Source organism: Poecile atricapillus, chromosome W (genome assembly GCF_030490865.1).
Source record: "Poecile atricapillus isolate bPoeAtr1 chromosome W, bPoeAtr1.hap1, whole genome shotgun sequence".
In the NCBI taxonomy this organism is placed as follows: domain Eukaryota; kingdom Metazoa; phylum Chordata; class Aves; order Passeriformes; family Paridae; genus Poecile; species Poecile atricapillus.
This window is the reverse complement of record NC_081288.1, coordinates 97,786,027-97,799,490: the sequence shown is the minus strand read 5'-3', so window position 1 is coordinate 97,799,490 and position 13,464 is coordinate 97,786,027. Positions and strand designations below refer to the sequence as shown.

Here is a 13,464-nt window from a genome sequence, read left to right as displayed (position 1 = left end):
GGCACCCACAAGAATCATAACAAAGGGCTCATGAGTAGAAATAAGGACTGTGAGAAAACAGTCTAAGGGAAAAACAGGCTCAAACTTAAACGTATAAAGTAAATTTATTATTAACACAGTCAAAGGAGGATTATGAGGAGTAAAATTAGCCTTTAACACACCTTCCCCCCCCAGCCCCTCCCTCCTTTCCATCAACAGCACAGGGAGACAGTGTGGGGGTGTTTGGTCATTTTGTCACTTGAGAGAGTTCATTTAGGGAAAGGAGTCTCTCTTTTCTGCTATGCTGTGGGGTCTTTTCCACGGGACACAGTTCTCCATGAACTTTTCCAGTGTGGTTCTAATTTCAAGAGTAGCAGTCCCACCCAACCTGCTGTAACGTGAGTCCTTCCCACAGGCAAAACAGTCTTCCCAAAACTGCCATTGCATGGGTCACTAGTCCATGTGGTATAGTCCTTTAAGGATAAGCTGCTTTAGTGTGGAAACAAGGGCACTCTGTCTCTGGAAGCAAGAGCCCTCTCTCTCTGGGTCTTCCACTGGATTACAGCTTTTTTAGCATCCACCCATTCCAGTGTGAGCACCTTTACCCAGAGACTGCAAGCTGATCTCTGCATCCCCCCCATGGACTTCATGGATTACAGGGAGACTTTTATTATAGTCCTCAACATGGCTTGCAGAGAAATCTCGACTCCGACGCTTGAAGCACCTCTTCCCCCTCTTTCTTTCCACTGACCTTGGTGCTGTCATGTTCTTTTTCCATGTCTTCATTTCCTCCTCTTTCTCCAACTAGGAGGAAAAAACTGATGCTCGTAAGTACCATTGCAAACAAATTCCACCAATTCAAAGATTTCTGCAGGATCTCACACCACTGAGAAGTTGATTTTGTCTAGATTCTGTCCCTTTACTTCACTCTGGTGAGACCCACCCTGGAGGCCACCAAGATGATCAGAGGGCTGAAGCACATCTATGAAAAAAGGCTGAGAGACTTGGGAGTTGTTCAGCCTGGAGAAGAGAAGGCTTTGGGGAGACCTTATTGTGGCCTTTCGGTACCTGAAGGGAGCCAACAAGAAAGCTTGAGAGGGACTTTTTATAAGAGCGTGTAGTGACAGGACAAGAGGGAATGGCTTCAGACTGAAAGAGAGTAGGTTTAAATTAGCTATTAGGAAGAATTCTTTACTGTGATAGTGGTGAGGCCCTGGCACAGGTTTCCCAGAGAACTTGTGGATGCCCGATCCCTGGAAGCATTCAAGGCCAGGTTGGATGGGGGTCTTAGCAACATTGTCGAATGGAATGTGTCCCTGGCCATGGTGGAGGGGTTGGAACTGAATGATTCTTAAGGTCCCTTCCAACTCAAACCATTCTATGATTCTGTGATTATATATATATATATATTCATAATTTATAATTTAAAAAAATTGGTTCTTTAAACAGGTCACAAAAACTTGTCTCAGTGAAGTGAGAGGGTAGTGTAATAGCTTGAAGAAGCAGCAGGAAGCAGGACTTCAGCCCTGTAGTACTGCTGTAGAGAAGGTATTGTCAGAGTGGAGTGAGATTCAGAATTATGATTTAAATTATGCATGATGTTATAATGTTAAAATGGGAGAGTCTATGGTTGTACTATTTAGTGAATTCATCTTAGTATCAAATCTTAACCTTTTAATTTTAAGTGTCTTTTAAATTTGACCTTTTCTGTCTGATTGAATAGTTTGATTTAATAGTATTTTCTACTGAAGGAAGAAAAAAATTGTGTTCAAACATTATTTTTGCAATATTTCTTGCATACTCATCAGATCCTAGTATGCTTTTATCAAAAGGCTTATATTTCTAATGGTAAACAGTTGTAAGAAGACTTCCTTTTTCATTGAGAATTCCTAAAGTAAGAATGTTATTTGAGTAGTTTATAAAAAGGGGAAAGCACATTTTATTTATGCACTAAGTGAAATTTAGTCTGAAGCATTTTTCAGTTTTGTGCTGTGTATTGAGTGAACTCATTTTAGTAATGCAATTTACCAGTATAAACTCTTTGGATAATAGTACAGTAATTAAAGAATTGTAGGGAAGATTTATTTTAAAACTGTCAACAGTGGATATAAGTGGTTTTAAATGTACAGATGTTTTTCCATTGCTTTTCTGTTTTTTCTATTTAATGTGGCTCATTATGTGCCTTCTTTTACTGTACATCCCATTGTCTCGATGACTTTCAATGTTTTTGCTATTCTAGCTCTGCATCTAAACTACAGTTAGATGGTACTTTTATTTTTGTTGTTGTCACTATTGAATTAATAAGATGTATTAATATGGAAGGGAAGAATAGGAATGGATATGGTTGTCTTTACTCATTTGTATTAGGAGTAATGCTACTGTATAATTAGTGGTTTATAATACTTTTTCCTTTAAAAGTATTATTTTGAACCCATCTGATTTCTTATTTTCTTTTAAGGATGGATCTTGCTGTCTGTGTAAGCCTTCAATTTTTGTTTACTTTGAGAGCTCTGGATAGTCAAAGAATGCTCTAACAGGCTGTAGGAGGTGATATCCTGTACAATGAAGCTAATGTCAGAAAACCTACTGAATGACTGAGATTTACTCCATGGTTGCAGAGAGCAGAATTTTTGCTTCTTATTCACACTCAAAGTGTGCACAGTTCTTTCTCAAATACTTAGAGGAAGAAACACTGAAACATTTCTTAGGATTTTATTCTGGGGTTTTTTCTTTTATTCAAAACACTGATTGTTCAGTAATTTTTACTGTTTGTAATGTAGCTTACTAGTAAATCCACTTCTCTTATTTTATGAGTAGGGAGGAAGGTAAAAATTGGACTTTGAAAATGGGATCCTGCAGTATAATATGCAAGCAAAATGCCACCTTGACTTCACTAGGAGGTTTACGTTCATGAGGACTTTAGGATGGGGCCTTTAAGTAGAAAATATCCCTTAGCTGTAACCAAACTAGATATTTCTGTTGAACTTAAGGGAATCTATCCAAATTTTTCTGATTCATTTTTTATACTGTCTTGAGTCATTTTCTAATGACATCTATTATCAGATTGAAATGGCGATTGAGACACTTCAAAAGTCTGATGGTCTTTCTACTCACAGAAGCTCTCTTCTCAACAGCCATGTAAGTTGTCTCTTCTTTCATGGAAGCTAATCTCTATCTTGTTCTGCATGCTTAGCCTGCCTCTAAATGTTTGTTTTAATTTATTGCTATTTTTTGCTTGTAATCTTTCCATTTTAGTTGCTTGTAATGTACATCTTATGTCACTATATTTTGTCAGGCTAAGTGTCATGACACTGTAGAGTGCATGTCTTTTCTAGGTTCTGTATTGTGTTAATGCAGCTTAACATATTTGTCTATTTTTCAGGTCCCAATGTAAATGTGAAAATAATAACCAAATAACCCTTAGGTAGTCTGTGTTTGACATCCAAAAATAATTTTCTGTAATTTGTGTACCTGATATAATAATTTAAGAGCAGGTAAAGGGAGAAAGAAGCAGTGAAAACAGTTTGAATAAAAATATACTTTAGATTTCTTTTAAAATATTTCTATTATTTTCAGTAAGTTTATTATAACAATTCTGCAGATCCATCTCATGAGATTTTAAAATTAAAACAATCTGTTAGTGTCTAATATGTTTTCTTCTTCTGCCTTTTGCTTTGTTCTGTCTTTCCAAATCCTGTAGTTAGGAATTTTCCATAATAAAAGGCTGAAGATATTTGCATAAAAAGATTGTTGCAAATATAATGGTAAAGCCATTAAATATAAATTTTAGGTAAAGGAGTAAGGCTCAAAATTTAATTTTCAGTTTGTTTTTAAATAGTGCTAGTCTTTCTTGAAATGTTGTGCCAACAAAATGGTTTTTCTTCAGCAGTATTTTTAATTGCTGCTAAATTTCTATACATACTGCATCCTTTTTGCTTCTCAGCCTTACTAATAAACATAAACTCACTTTTTTTTAAAATTCTTTTATTTCTTTACCACAGAAAAGTAAATATTGATTGTAATAGGAACGTATGAGTATATTGGGTAGAGTCTATACACTTATTTTGATTTGTTGACATTTCCCCCCCAAAAAATATAGTAATATGGAGGTGAAAACCAAAATTTTTTTGTAAAAGTTTTTTATCATGGTAGAAAAAGACAGCAGGAGCCAGTACAATTTCTTGGAAGAGAATTTAGTTTTCTTAGAAAATGCTAAAATTGGGTGAAGGAAATTGAATTCTGTAAAATGTTAAAAAAGAGATTTAGATCATGTTAAGACAACCTAGAAACATGCTAAAATTATTTTAGCATCATAATTAAATGGGTGATAATTTTTTTGGCAAAATGACAAAAAATATGCAACAAAACTTAGATATACAAGGAGTTACTAAATCTGCCTTGAATCTGACAAGGAAATCCAGAATCTTCATAATGAAAACAATAAGAATTAAATTACAAGCTTTTCTACATCAGAAAAATTTATTCCCCTATTTCCTGTTTAATGCACTAGTTAAAAGATCATGGAACAGATCTTCCTGGAAGAGGAGGAAACATATGGAACACAGGAAGGTTATTAGAGACGGCCAACGTGGCTTCAGCAAGGACTAATCATGCCTAACTAATCTAGTGGCCTTGCACAATCGAGTGACTGATTTAGTGGACAAAGGGAGTGGTATGAATGTCACCTATCTAGACATCTGTAAGGCCTTCAATACAGCCCCCCACACCATTCCTGCTTCTAAATTTGAGAGGTATGGGTTTGATGGGTAGACTCTTGGATAAGAAACCAGCTGGATGGCTGCATCTAAAACATTACAACAAACAGTTCAATGTCCAAAGATCAGTAATGAGTTCTGTCCCTCAAGGTTCTGTATTAAGACCATTGCTATTTAATATCTTCATCAACAGCTTAGATAGTGGGATAGAGTGGATCTAAGTAGGACCACTAAAATGATCAGAGAGCTGGAACGCCTCTCCTATGAAGAAAGGCAGAGAGAGTTGAGGATTTTCAGCCTGGAGAAGGCTCCATGGAGACCTTATTGCAGCCTTTCAGTACTTAAAGGGGTCTTATGAGAAAGATGGAGAGAGGCTTTTTACCAGGGACTGTAGTGACAACAAAAGGAGCAATGGTTTTAAGCTGGAAGAGGATAGATTTAAATTGAACATAAGAAAGGAAGTTCTTTACAATGAGGGTGGTGAGACGTTGGAACGATCAGGTTGCACAGAGAAGCTGTGGCTTCCCCATCCCTGGAAGTGTTCACAGTCAGGTTGGATGGGGCTCTGTGCAACCTGATGCAGTTGAAAATGTCCCTAATCACTGAAGGGGAATTGGACTAGATGACCTTTAAAGGTCTCTTCCAACCCAAACTATTCTTTGATTGTCTGAAAATATCTTTCTAATAAGGAGATTTGCATCTGTCTGCTATGGTAGTCTTATTCTGATATTTCTTAACTGTTTTGAGGTATTTTCAAAACTACTGAAAGACAAATAGAGGGATCTATCGTGGATTTTCTGGAAAAAAAAAAGACCTCCAGGTGTCTTGCTGTAATAAATGTTCTTTTCTAGCCTCAGTCATTTTGGAAGAAATTAATGGAACCCAGATCAAACACTGAATATTTTCCCTTTTTTAGAAACTTTTATTGAATTATGACTCAAATAAAGACAGCAAACATAGTTTTAGTCCTATCTTCTTCCTTAAGCTGGCATTTTGTTGCCTTAATTAATACCTGTTTATTTTAATGATTTTTAAATTTTTTCCTTTATTTCCTTTCCTGATTTCTTTCTGTATGTGACTGAGTTGATTAATTTATAATGTAATGATTTTTAAATATTGGAGTTTCATTGAAGTTGTAGTCGATTTACCCATTCTGCACAAACCATTTCATACCGTTCCAATGTTGTTAATATTATAAATCAGCAAGTCAAAGTGTAGACATTTCAATTTTAGAATTTGATTTCTGCAAATACAAAAATGTATTTAAGGTTGTTTGCAATAATGTTATCATGTCTGCAGATTATTTACTTTTTTACATAGCATTCAGCTATTGGCATTCTTCTTTGAAGGCTGTAACCTGCCAAATTATCATTTCAACCTTTTTTATAGAAATATTTTCACTCTGGAACAAATATCTTTACTTTGTACTTATCTTGGGTTTTGCTTTCCCGTTGTTGGCTAATGCCAAGTTGTAGTTGAAAGAATATCTGTCAAATACAGGTCATTAGTAAAATGTACTGAAATTAATCCTAATAAATTATACTTAATCTGGAAAAATTTCTAATACTATATTTAGAAGTTAAATTGGAAATAATTTGGGGGTTTTGTCAATAATTTTTTTCTTTGTGAGGTAAAACAAATTGCTCATATTCCATAAGCTAATTAGTATAGTTTAAATGGTAATTTGAAGGATATAATTAAGATATAGAGAAATGGTTTTGATAATACACTCATGTAAAGGTAAAAGTTCATAATATTTTTTCCTAGGTTTTGTTTCATAATTGTAAATGCTCAAGTTAATGAAAAATTGTGAATGTTAAGACTGCATTTATACCAAAAAGTTGCTATAAGGATGATGAACTGCACTTTTTAATGTTTATTTAAAATGCAACATTATCTACATCCATCTTGGAAACAGATCATGCTTCTCCTACATCTTTACACAGAACTCTTGTTTAGAAAACTAAACATGATAGTTCTGGTGATGTTTTCTGTAAGAAAGTAAACATGAAGATGGTCTTTGAAAGGTCTTGAGTAAATGTTTTCCTAATTTTTTTTTCATGTATTGTGTGCAGTAAATTGCTCACAACTAACTTAAACAGAACTGTATGTCAAATATATTCATTATAATATAATTTTTACTAATAGTTCTGCAATAAAGAAGGGTCAGAGTGGAAACTTATTTCAAGAGTAATGGGCACTAAAATATTGATATTCTTGTTCTGTAAATGACAAGTTATATGGAACATTACTAGAACAGAATTTGTTCAGTGATCTATTAGTAAGTAGCCCTGCAGTGTAGCATATACAATGTCACATAATTATATATTTCACTGTACTTTAAACACATATCTTGGTCATATTAATTACTTTGGTGGACTAAAGTGAAATGGATTAAACAATCGTATGAGGGTCCAGCATACTGGAATAAAACTTTGTTCCAAATGCCAAAACCAAATCCATGGTTTGGGGATTTATTGGATGCTCAAACTAAATCCAGACTTTTTGTAAGATTTGTGAACCTGGAAAATTTAGGTGTTCATTCTAATTCATTTTTTGCATAACTACTTTCTTAAGTAATTAGTAAATAAAAGATGAAAACAAAATTTGGAAATTCTTCAAGTGGAAATTAAAGGGAAATTCCAAGGATATGAAACCATGGAAGAAGGAAGGGGTAAGCTAAGTAAAATTATAATATCCTCAAAAATCTGAAACCACATAAGTTAAATATAGAATCATAGGATCATTTAGGTTGGAAAAGACCTCTAAGATCATTGAGTCCAACTGATAACACTGCCAAGTCCACCACTAAACCATGTCCCTAAATGCCACAGCTTCATGTCTTTTAAACACCTCCAGGGTTGGTGACTTGACCACTTCACTGGGGAGCCTGTTCCAATGCTTGACAACCCTTTCATTGAAGAAAATTTTCTTATATTTCCATTTACTCTTGTCCTACTGCTTGTTACTTATGAGAAGAGACTGACACCTACATCACTACAAGCTCCTTTCAGGTAGTTGTAGAGAGAGTGATAAGGTCCTTTTCTCCAGGCTAAACAACCCCAGTTTCCTCAGCTGTTCCTCATGGGACTTGTGCTCCAGACCCTTCACCAGCTTCATTGCTCTTCTTTGGACACACTCTAGCACCTCAGTGTCTTTCTTGTAATGAGTGGTCCAAAACTGAACACAGGATTTGAGGTTCAGCCTCACAACTGCTGAGTACAGGGGGGCAATCACTCCCCTAGCCCTGCTGGCCACACTATTGCTGATACAAGTCAGGATGCCATCAGCCTTTTTAGCCACCTGAGCACACACTGGCTGGTTTAGTCAGCTGTCAACCAGCACACCCAGATCCTTTTCTGACCAGTGGTTTTCCAACCACTCTTACCCAAGCCTGTAGTGCTGCATGGGGTTGTTGTGACCCAAGTGCAGGACCATGCACTTCACCTTGTTGAACCTCATACAAGCTCTGCAAAGCCTTCCTACCCTCCAGCAGATTAACACTCCCACCCAACTTGGTGTCATCTGCAAACTTACTGAGGGTACACTCAATCCCCTTGTCCAGATCATTGATAAAGATATTATTCAGAATTGACCCAATAATGAGCGCCCTGGGAAGCACCACTTTGTGACCAGCCACCAAATGGATGTAATTCCATTCACCACCACTCTTTTGGCCCATCCATCCATCCATCCATCCATCCATCCATCCATCCATCCATCCATATTTTTACCCAGCAAACAGTATGCCTGTCCAAGCCATAAGCAGCCAGCTTCTTCAGGAGAATGCACTGGGAAACATTGCCAAAGGCCTTACTAAGGTTCAGGTAGACAACATCCACAGCCTTTCCTTCATCGACTAAGTGCATCGCCTTGTCATAGAAGGAGACCAAGTTAGTCAAGCAGGACCTGCCTTTCCTAAACCAATGCTGACTGGGCCTGATCCCCTGGGTGTCCTGTATGTACCATGGGATGGCACTCAAGATGATCTTCTCCATAATGTTCCCTGGTACTGAAGTCAGACTGACAGGCCTGTAGTTCCCTGGATCCTCCTTCTGGCCCTCCTTATAGGTTTGCTAACTCCTAGTCAAGTGAGACCTTCCCCCATTGGTCAGGACTGCTGATAAATAAAAACTATAAAAATATTTCCATTTTATTTTTTTGTTCTCTCATACTGGTAAATGTCATTAAAATAACCATTTTACTTGAGTTTTGCATGCATGACCCTGTCTTGGTTTAGGGCAAATTTGGGAGAGATCTTCCGAATAGGGTCCTTCTAGAAAGCAAATTCAAGTGGCTCTTCTCCCAGCTGGTTCAGGAAAAAGATTTCCTTGGAGAAAAGTAGAAAAAACTGTTTATTTAACAGAAATTGAATAATATTAAACAATAAAACCTCTCGCTGTTCGATGAGATGGCAAATCCAGAAAAGTCCTTTTCATGTGGTGTAGCTCAGCTCACTCAGTCTCTAATCAGTCCTTCCAGTGCTGGAAAGTGCTGAGGCCCAGGCCCCAGTGGGCCACAGGGGTGAGCTCCCAGGATTTTTCTGGGTTTTCTGTCCAGAGCAGGTTGAAACAAATCCAAGAAAAAGGAAAAAAACAGTCCGTGGAACTTTTCTGCCTCAGATACATGAAAACTAACTAAAAGCAAATGAAAGCTCTGTCCCGCTGTCTGTCTGTGCTGCAGACAACACAGTCCAGGAGAAACCTGGGAGTGAGTGCTGTTTCTGAACACAAACTGCATGCTTCTTCTTTCCCCCCTTAATTCTCAGAACTAAAGGTGCAGAACTTAATATGTAACATAAACAAGGTGATTTGGGATACAAGCATCATAAAGTCACCCCAGGACAAACCCTTAGATTAGCTCAGTTGGTTAGAGCATGGTGCCAATAACACCAAAGTTGTGGGTTCAATCCCTGTATAGGCCATTGTAGTGGTTTAGATTTGCTAATTTTGTTTTCCCGGCCAACGCACCAAATAAATGTCATGGTTTTAAAGCAGTAACTAAAAAATTGCTAAAAAACATACTTATTTCTTGCTGTGAGATATGGATTAGAACAAGAGAAAAACAGGCTTAAAACTTAAAAGGAATAAAGAAAGTTTATTAACAAAACTACAAGAATAACAAAACCAGAATAAAACTTCCAGAAAACCCCTTTTTCTCCCACTTCTCAACTATTCCCTTGTTTACATGACAACATAGAGACAAAAAAACTTTGGTGGTTAAAACAGTCTCAGTTCTTGCTAGAGTCTTTTCATCAGTCTTTGTAGAGAAACAGAAGTCTTCTTCTGCTAATCTATGGAGTTTCTCACAAGAAAACTATTTCTGTTATAGCTTTCTATTTTTCTGATGCCAGCTGCCCAGAAAAAAATCTGTCATCAAGTGTCTCCTCCCATTTCACATCACTCTGAGGTGTGTATGGGTCAGTGAGTCTAGGGATGTCATTTTTAAGGATGAGTTATTCAAAGGCAAAAGTTCTCTTCATCTGTCTCTGTGAGCCTCCCTGGAAACAGAAGTTTTCTCTTTGCCTCAAGTGACCTCAAATCTTTAACTATTACTTCTCCCCCTTCTGTTCCAGCACCTCACTGTATCACAACTACCCCACCTTTTGCTCAAAATCCATACTTTGAACACTCCATTCCTCCCAATATACTCTGGCATGAATTAAAGGAGGTTTTTTTTTTTCAGAACACTATTGTCTATCTCCATAGCTTTAACAGAAAAATATTTCAGCCTAATTAAAGCATCTCCTTATTCTCTCTTCCCCATCTAAAACTTAACTCTTTTCTTCACTGTCTTTGATGGTTTTATGATGTCTTTTTCATGCTGATTGTCTCTCTCTCTCTGTTTCTCTGGGAAAAGGAGTAATCTTTAAGTCTCATCTAGGGAGTAAAAGAGTTAAAGTCTTGGAAAGCTGCAGGTGTTCATGGTGTCAGGTTTCAGTTCAGCAGCAGAAACTGCAAACCAAGCCAGGCCAGCCGGCTCCGTTTCTCCCCCCCCCCGTGGCCTAGTCTGGCCTGGAGGGGGGGAGAGGAGGCTGAGACAGAGCCTTGTTATCTCGTCAGAAGCCAGAATCCAAAAAAAGCAAGAGAACCCTGGCTTTACATCTTAATGTGGTGTTCACAAGTTGATCTCACTTCTCAATGGTTAAAACCGCCACCAATTCTCAGAAATGGCCAATAATTGGTTACAAGAAAAAACTCCCATCAGCCTCTCGCAGCTTCAACTTCCTCCCAGCTCCTAAAGCTATCTTAAAGGTAAAGTCACCCTATGACAGCCATTTACTTAAAAGTTGGATTTGATCCTCATGGGTCCCTTCCAACTCAGAATATTCTGTGAGTCTATGTTAGTTACTATTTGTTCTATACAAAGGTACAGTCATGTATTAGAAACTGTTTGCCTAAATGCTTCCAAAATTACTCACCAAAAGTCTTCAATAAATTACACCAGAAAAAAAAAAAAGAAAAAAAGTTAATTCTTTTCCTCTTAGAAGTCAAAAGCAAACAGGCTACAACAGAAAGGGATTTGGCTCATGATGCTTTATAGCTATACAAGTTATTTTTCATGTCATCTAGATTGCTTTTTACCTTATATTTGATAGTTTCTTCTTTGTATTTAGAAGACAATAAACCCTATTCAGTTAAATATATTACTGTGTTTTTTTATTTGCATTTTTTTAATTCCATGTGAAGAGAAATATTATATCATTCCAGAACTAAAAATGTATTAATTTAGTTCTGTTAGGGTTTTTTCATGCAATTAATATAAATTACATTGGTTATTATATTTATTTGGAGTTCCAACAATTTTTCTCCAAAGCACAAATAACTTCATAAAATGTTAATGTATCACACTGAATCTGAAATATTTTTAGAAGTGGGGCTATCTGAGTTCACAGGTGGCACGAGTCTTGTTATTTCCTTGTAAACCTAAAGAAAATTTCCAAAACTAAGGCATCATGGCATATCTAGCACTGAAAGAGATTTAAAGAGATTATATTTGCTTGAAGAACAAAGTCACTGTATTAAACAGGCCTTGAGTGGTCTAAAAAATATCAGAGTTCTGTGTTGTACAATTAAGTGGGGGTTTTCAGTAGAGTAATACTGAATTTACATATGTTCACTCTTTCATTTTTGACATAGCTCCAGTGGCTTTTAGACAACTATGAAACTGCAGAAGGAGTGAGTCTCCCCAGAAGTACCCTTTACAACCATTACCTACGCCATTGTCAGGAGCACAAGTTAGATCCAGTCAATGCTGCCTCTTTTGGAAAACTCATACGGTCAATCTTCATGGGATTACGAACCAGAAGACTGGGAACCAGGTTTGCATTAATAAAATCTTAATGTTTAACAGAAAAATATCGAGAATAATCGTGAACATGAAGCTCATATGTTAAAACCAAGCAAGGAAATAAGCAAATAAAAATATTTAAAACCTTTCTGTTAAGGAAATTGTCAAATCCAGCAGACTTCAGGACTCAGGGGACTCCTGGTCTCCTATAGCCAGATTCTGTGTACTCTTATGACCCAGATATCTTCCATCTCAGTCCAATGGATGCAGCTGCTGTTTCCATTTGCAGGTCCCGATAGTAGCGAGATTGAACATGTGTTCCAATGATGCAGACACACACGACACAAACACATCTAACCACAGAAGCTAACACAGGGCAATGCCTTTACCAGCACCTATATAGACACTCATAAACATGAACACAGATAGCCCAATTCTGTTATTTCCAGTTGACCAGGACTGAAGTTGATTAGTGAAACATTCACAAACCCTCACTCACAAGCATACCCCATTTATGGAATTGTTTTATTAACCATGACTGAATAAGTAATTTAGCTGTTTTTTTATTTGCCTTATTCTAATTAAATGAAGCCCAACAGTAAAGTGCTGGAAAATATAGTTTAAGTGAACTGATTTTCAGAAGCTGGTGGAGTTATATCAGTTTTATACCAGAGTGAGAGGAAAGACAAGACTAACTTTTATGTACTGTTTTCCAGTCAAGGCAAATGTTAACTTGTGATGTATATACAAAAGAAACAATGTTATTTTTGTTCTTTCATGAAGGGGGAACTCTAAATACCATTATTATGGGATTCGTGTCAAACCAGATTCTCCCCTTAATCGGCTGCAAGAGGACATGCAATATATGGCTATGAGACAGCAACCCATGCAGCAGAAACAGAGGTATAGTGTTATGAAACTACTTTTTCATATTTCTAGTTCTTAGAATCTTACCTGTCTGTATTTATGTGGCAAAGTTGAATCTCTAATGGAAATTGTTTAACTTCTCTTGGGAAAAATAAAGGTTTGTCAGTTCAGCAGTTGATATCACTGGAGTCTGATATCAGTAGACATATCTAAAAACTCATAAATTTGAAAAATTGATAAAAAAATGTAAAATATAATTCAATTCTTCAGAGCAGACACTTCTTGGTGGTCTTGGGTTATTTTCTCAAAAGATGGAAAAAAAGTAATTGGAGCTTTGAATTTCAAATTCTGCTGTACATTTTTGTCACACTATATTAGGAACGGCGAGGCAGTACAACACAGACTCTCTCAGCTTTGTTGCCCAAGAGAGCAAGTTTTATTATTCCTGATCTTCATTTATAGACAGGTCCGAGAAGGTCCAAGAGGTAAAACTCTCATTGGTCAGTAAACTAACACATCACCATCATTGGTCAATTGGAACACCACCCCTTGACTGTTTCTTACAAGTAAACAACAAGGATCTAAACAACACCTGCAAAGGTTGTTGTCTTTC

General features: G+C 36.8%; 1 protein-coding gene across 1 annotated transcript in view; it reads left to right on the top strand.

The window, feature by feature from the left end:
- LOC131591635 (transcription factor RFX3-like) overlaps positions 1-13,464 on the top strand; it is a 287,779-nt gene that overhangs the window by 145,805 nt on the left and 128,510 nt on the right. Inside the window, exons 5-7 of the mRNA XM_058862534.1 lie at positions 3,043-3,117; positions 11,834-12,015; positions 12,768-12,887. Coding sequence (XP_058718517.1) covers positions 3,043-3,117; positions 11,834-12,015; positions 12,768-12,887 — 377 coding nt within the window. The remainder of the gene's footprint in view (positions 1-3,042; positions 3,118-11,833; positions 12,016-12,767; positions 12,888-13,464) is intronic.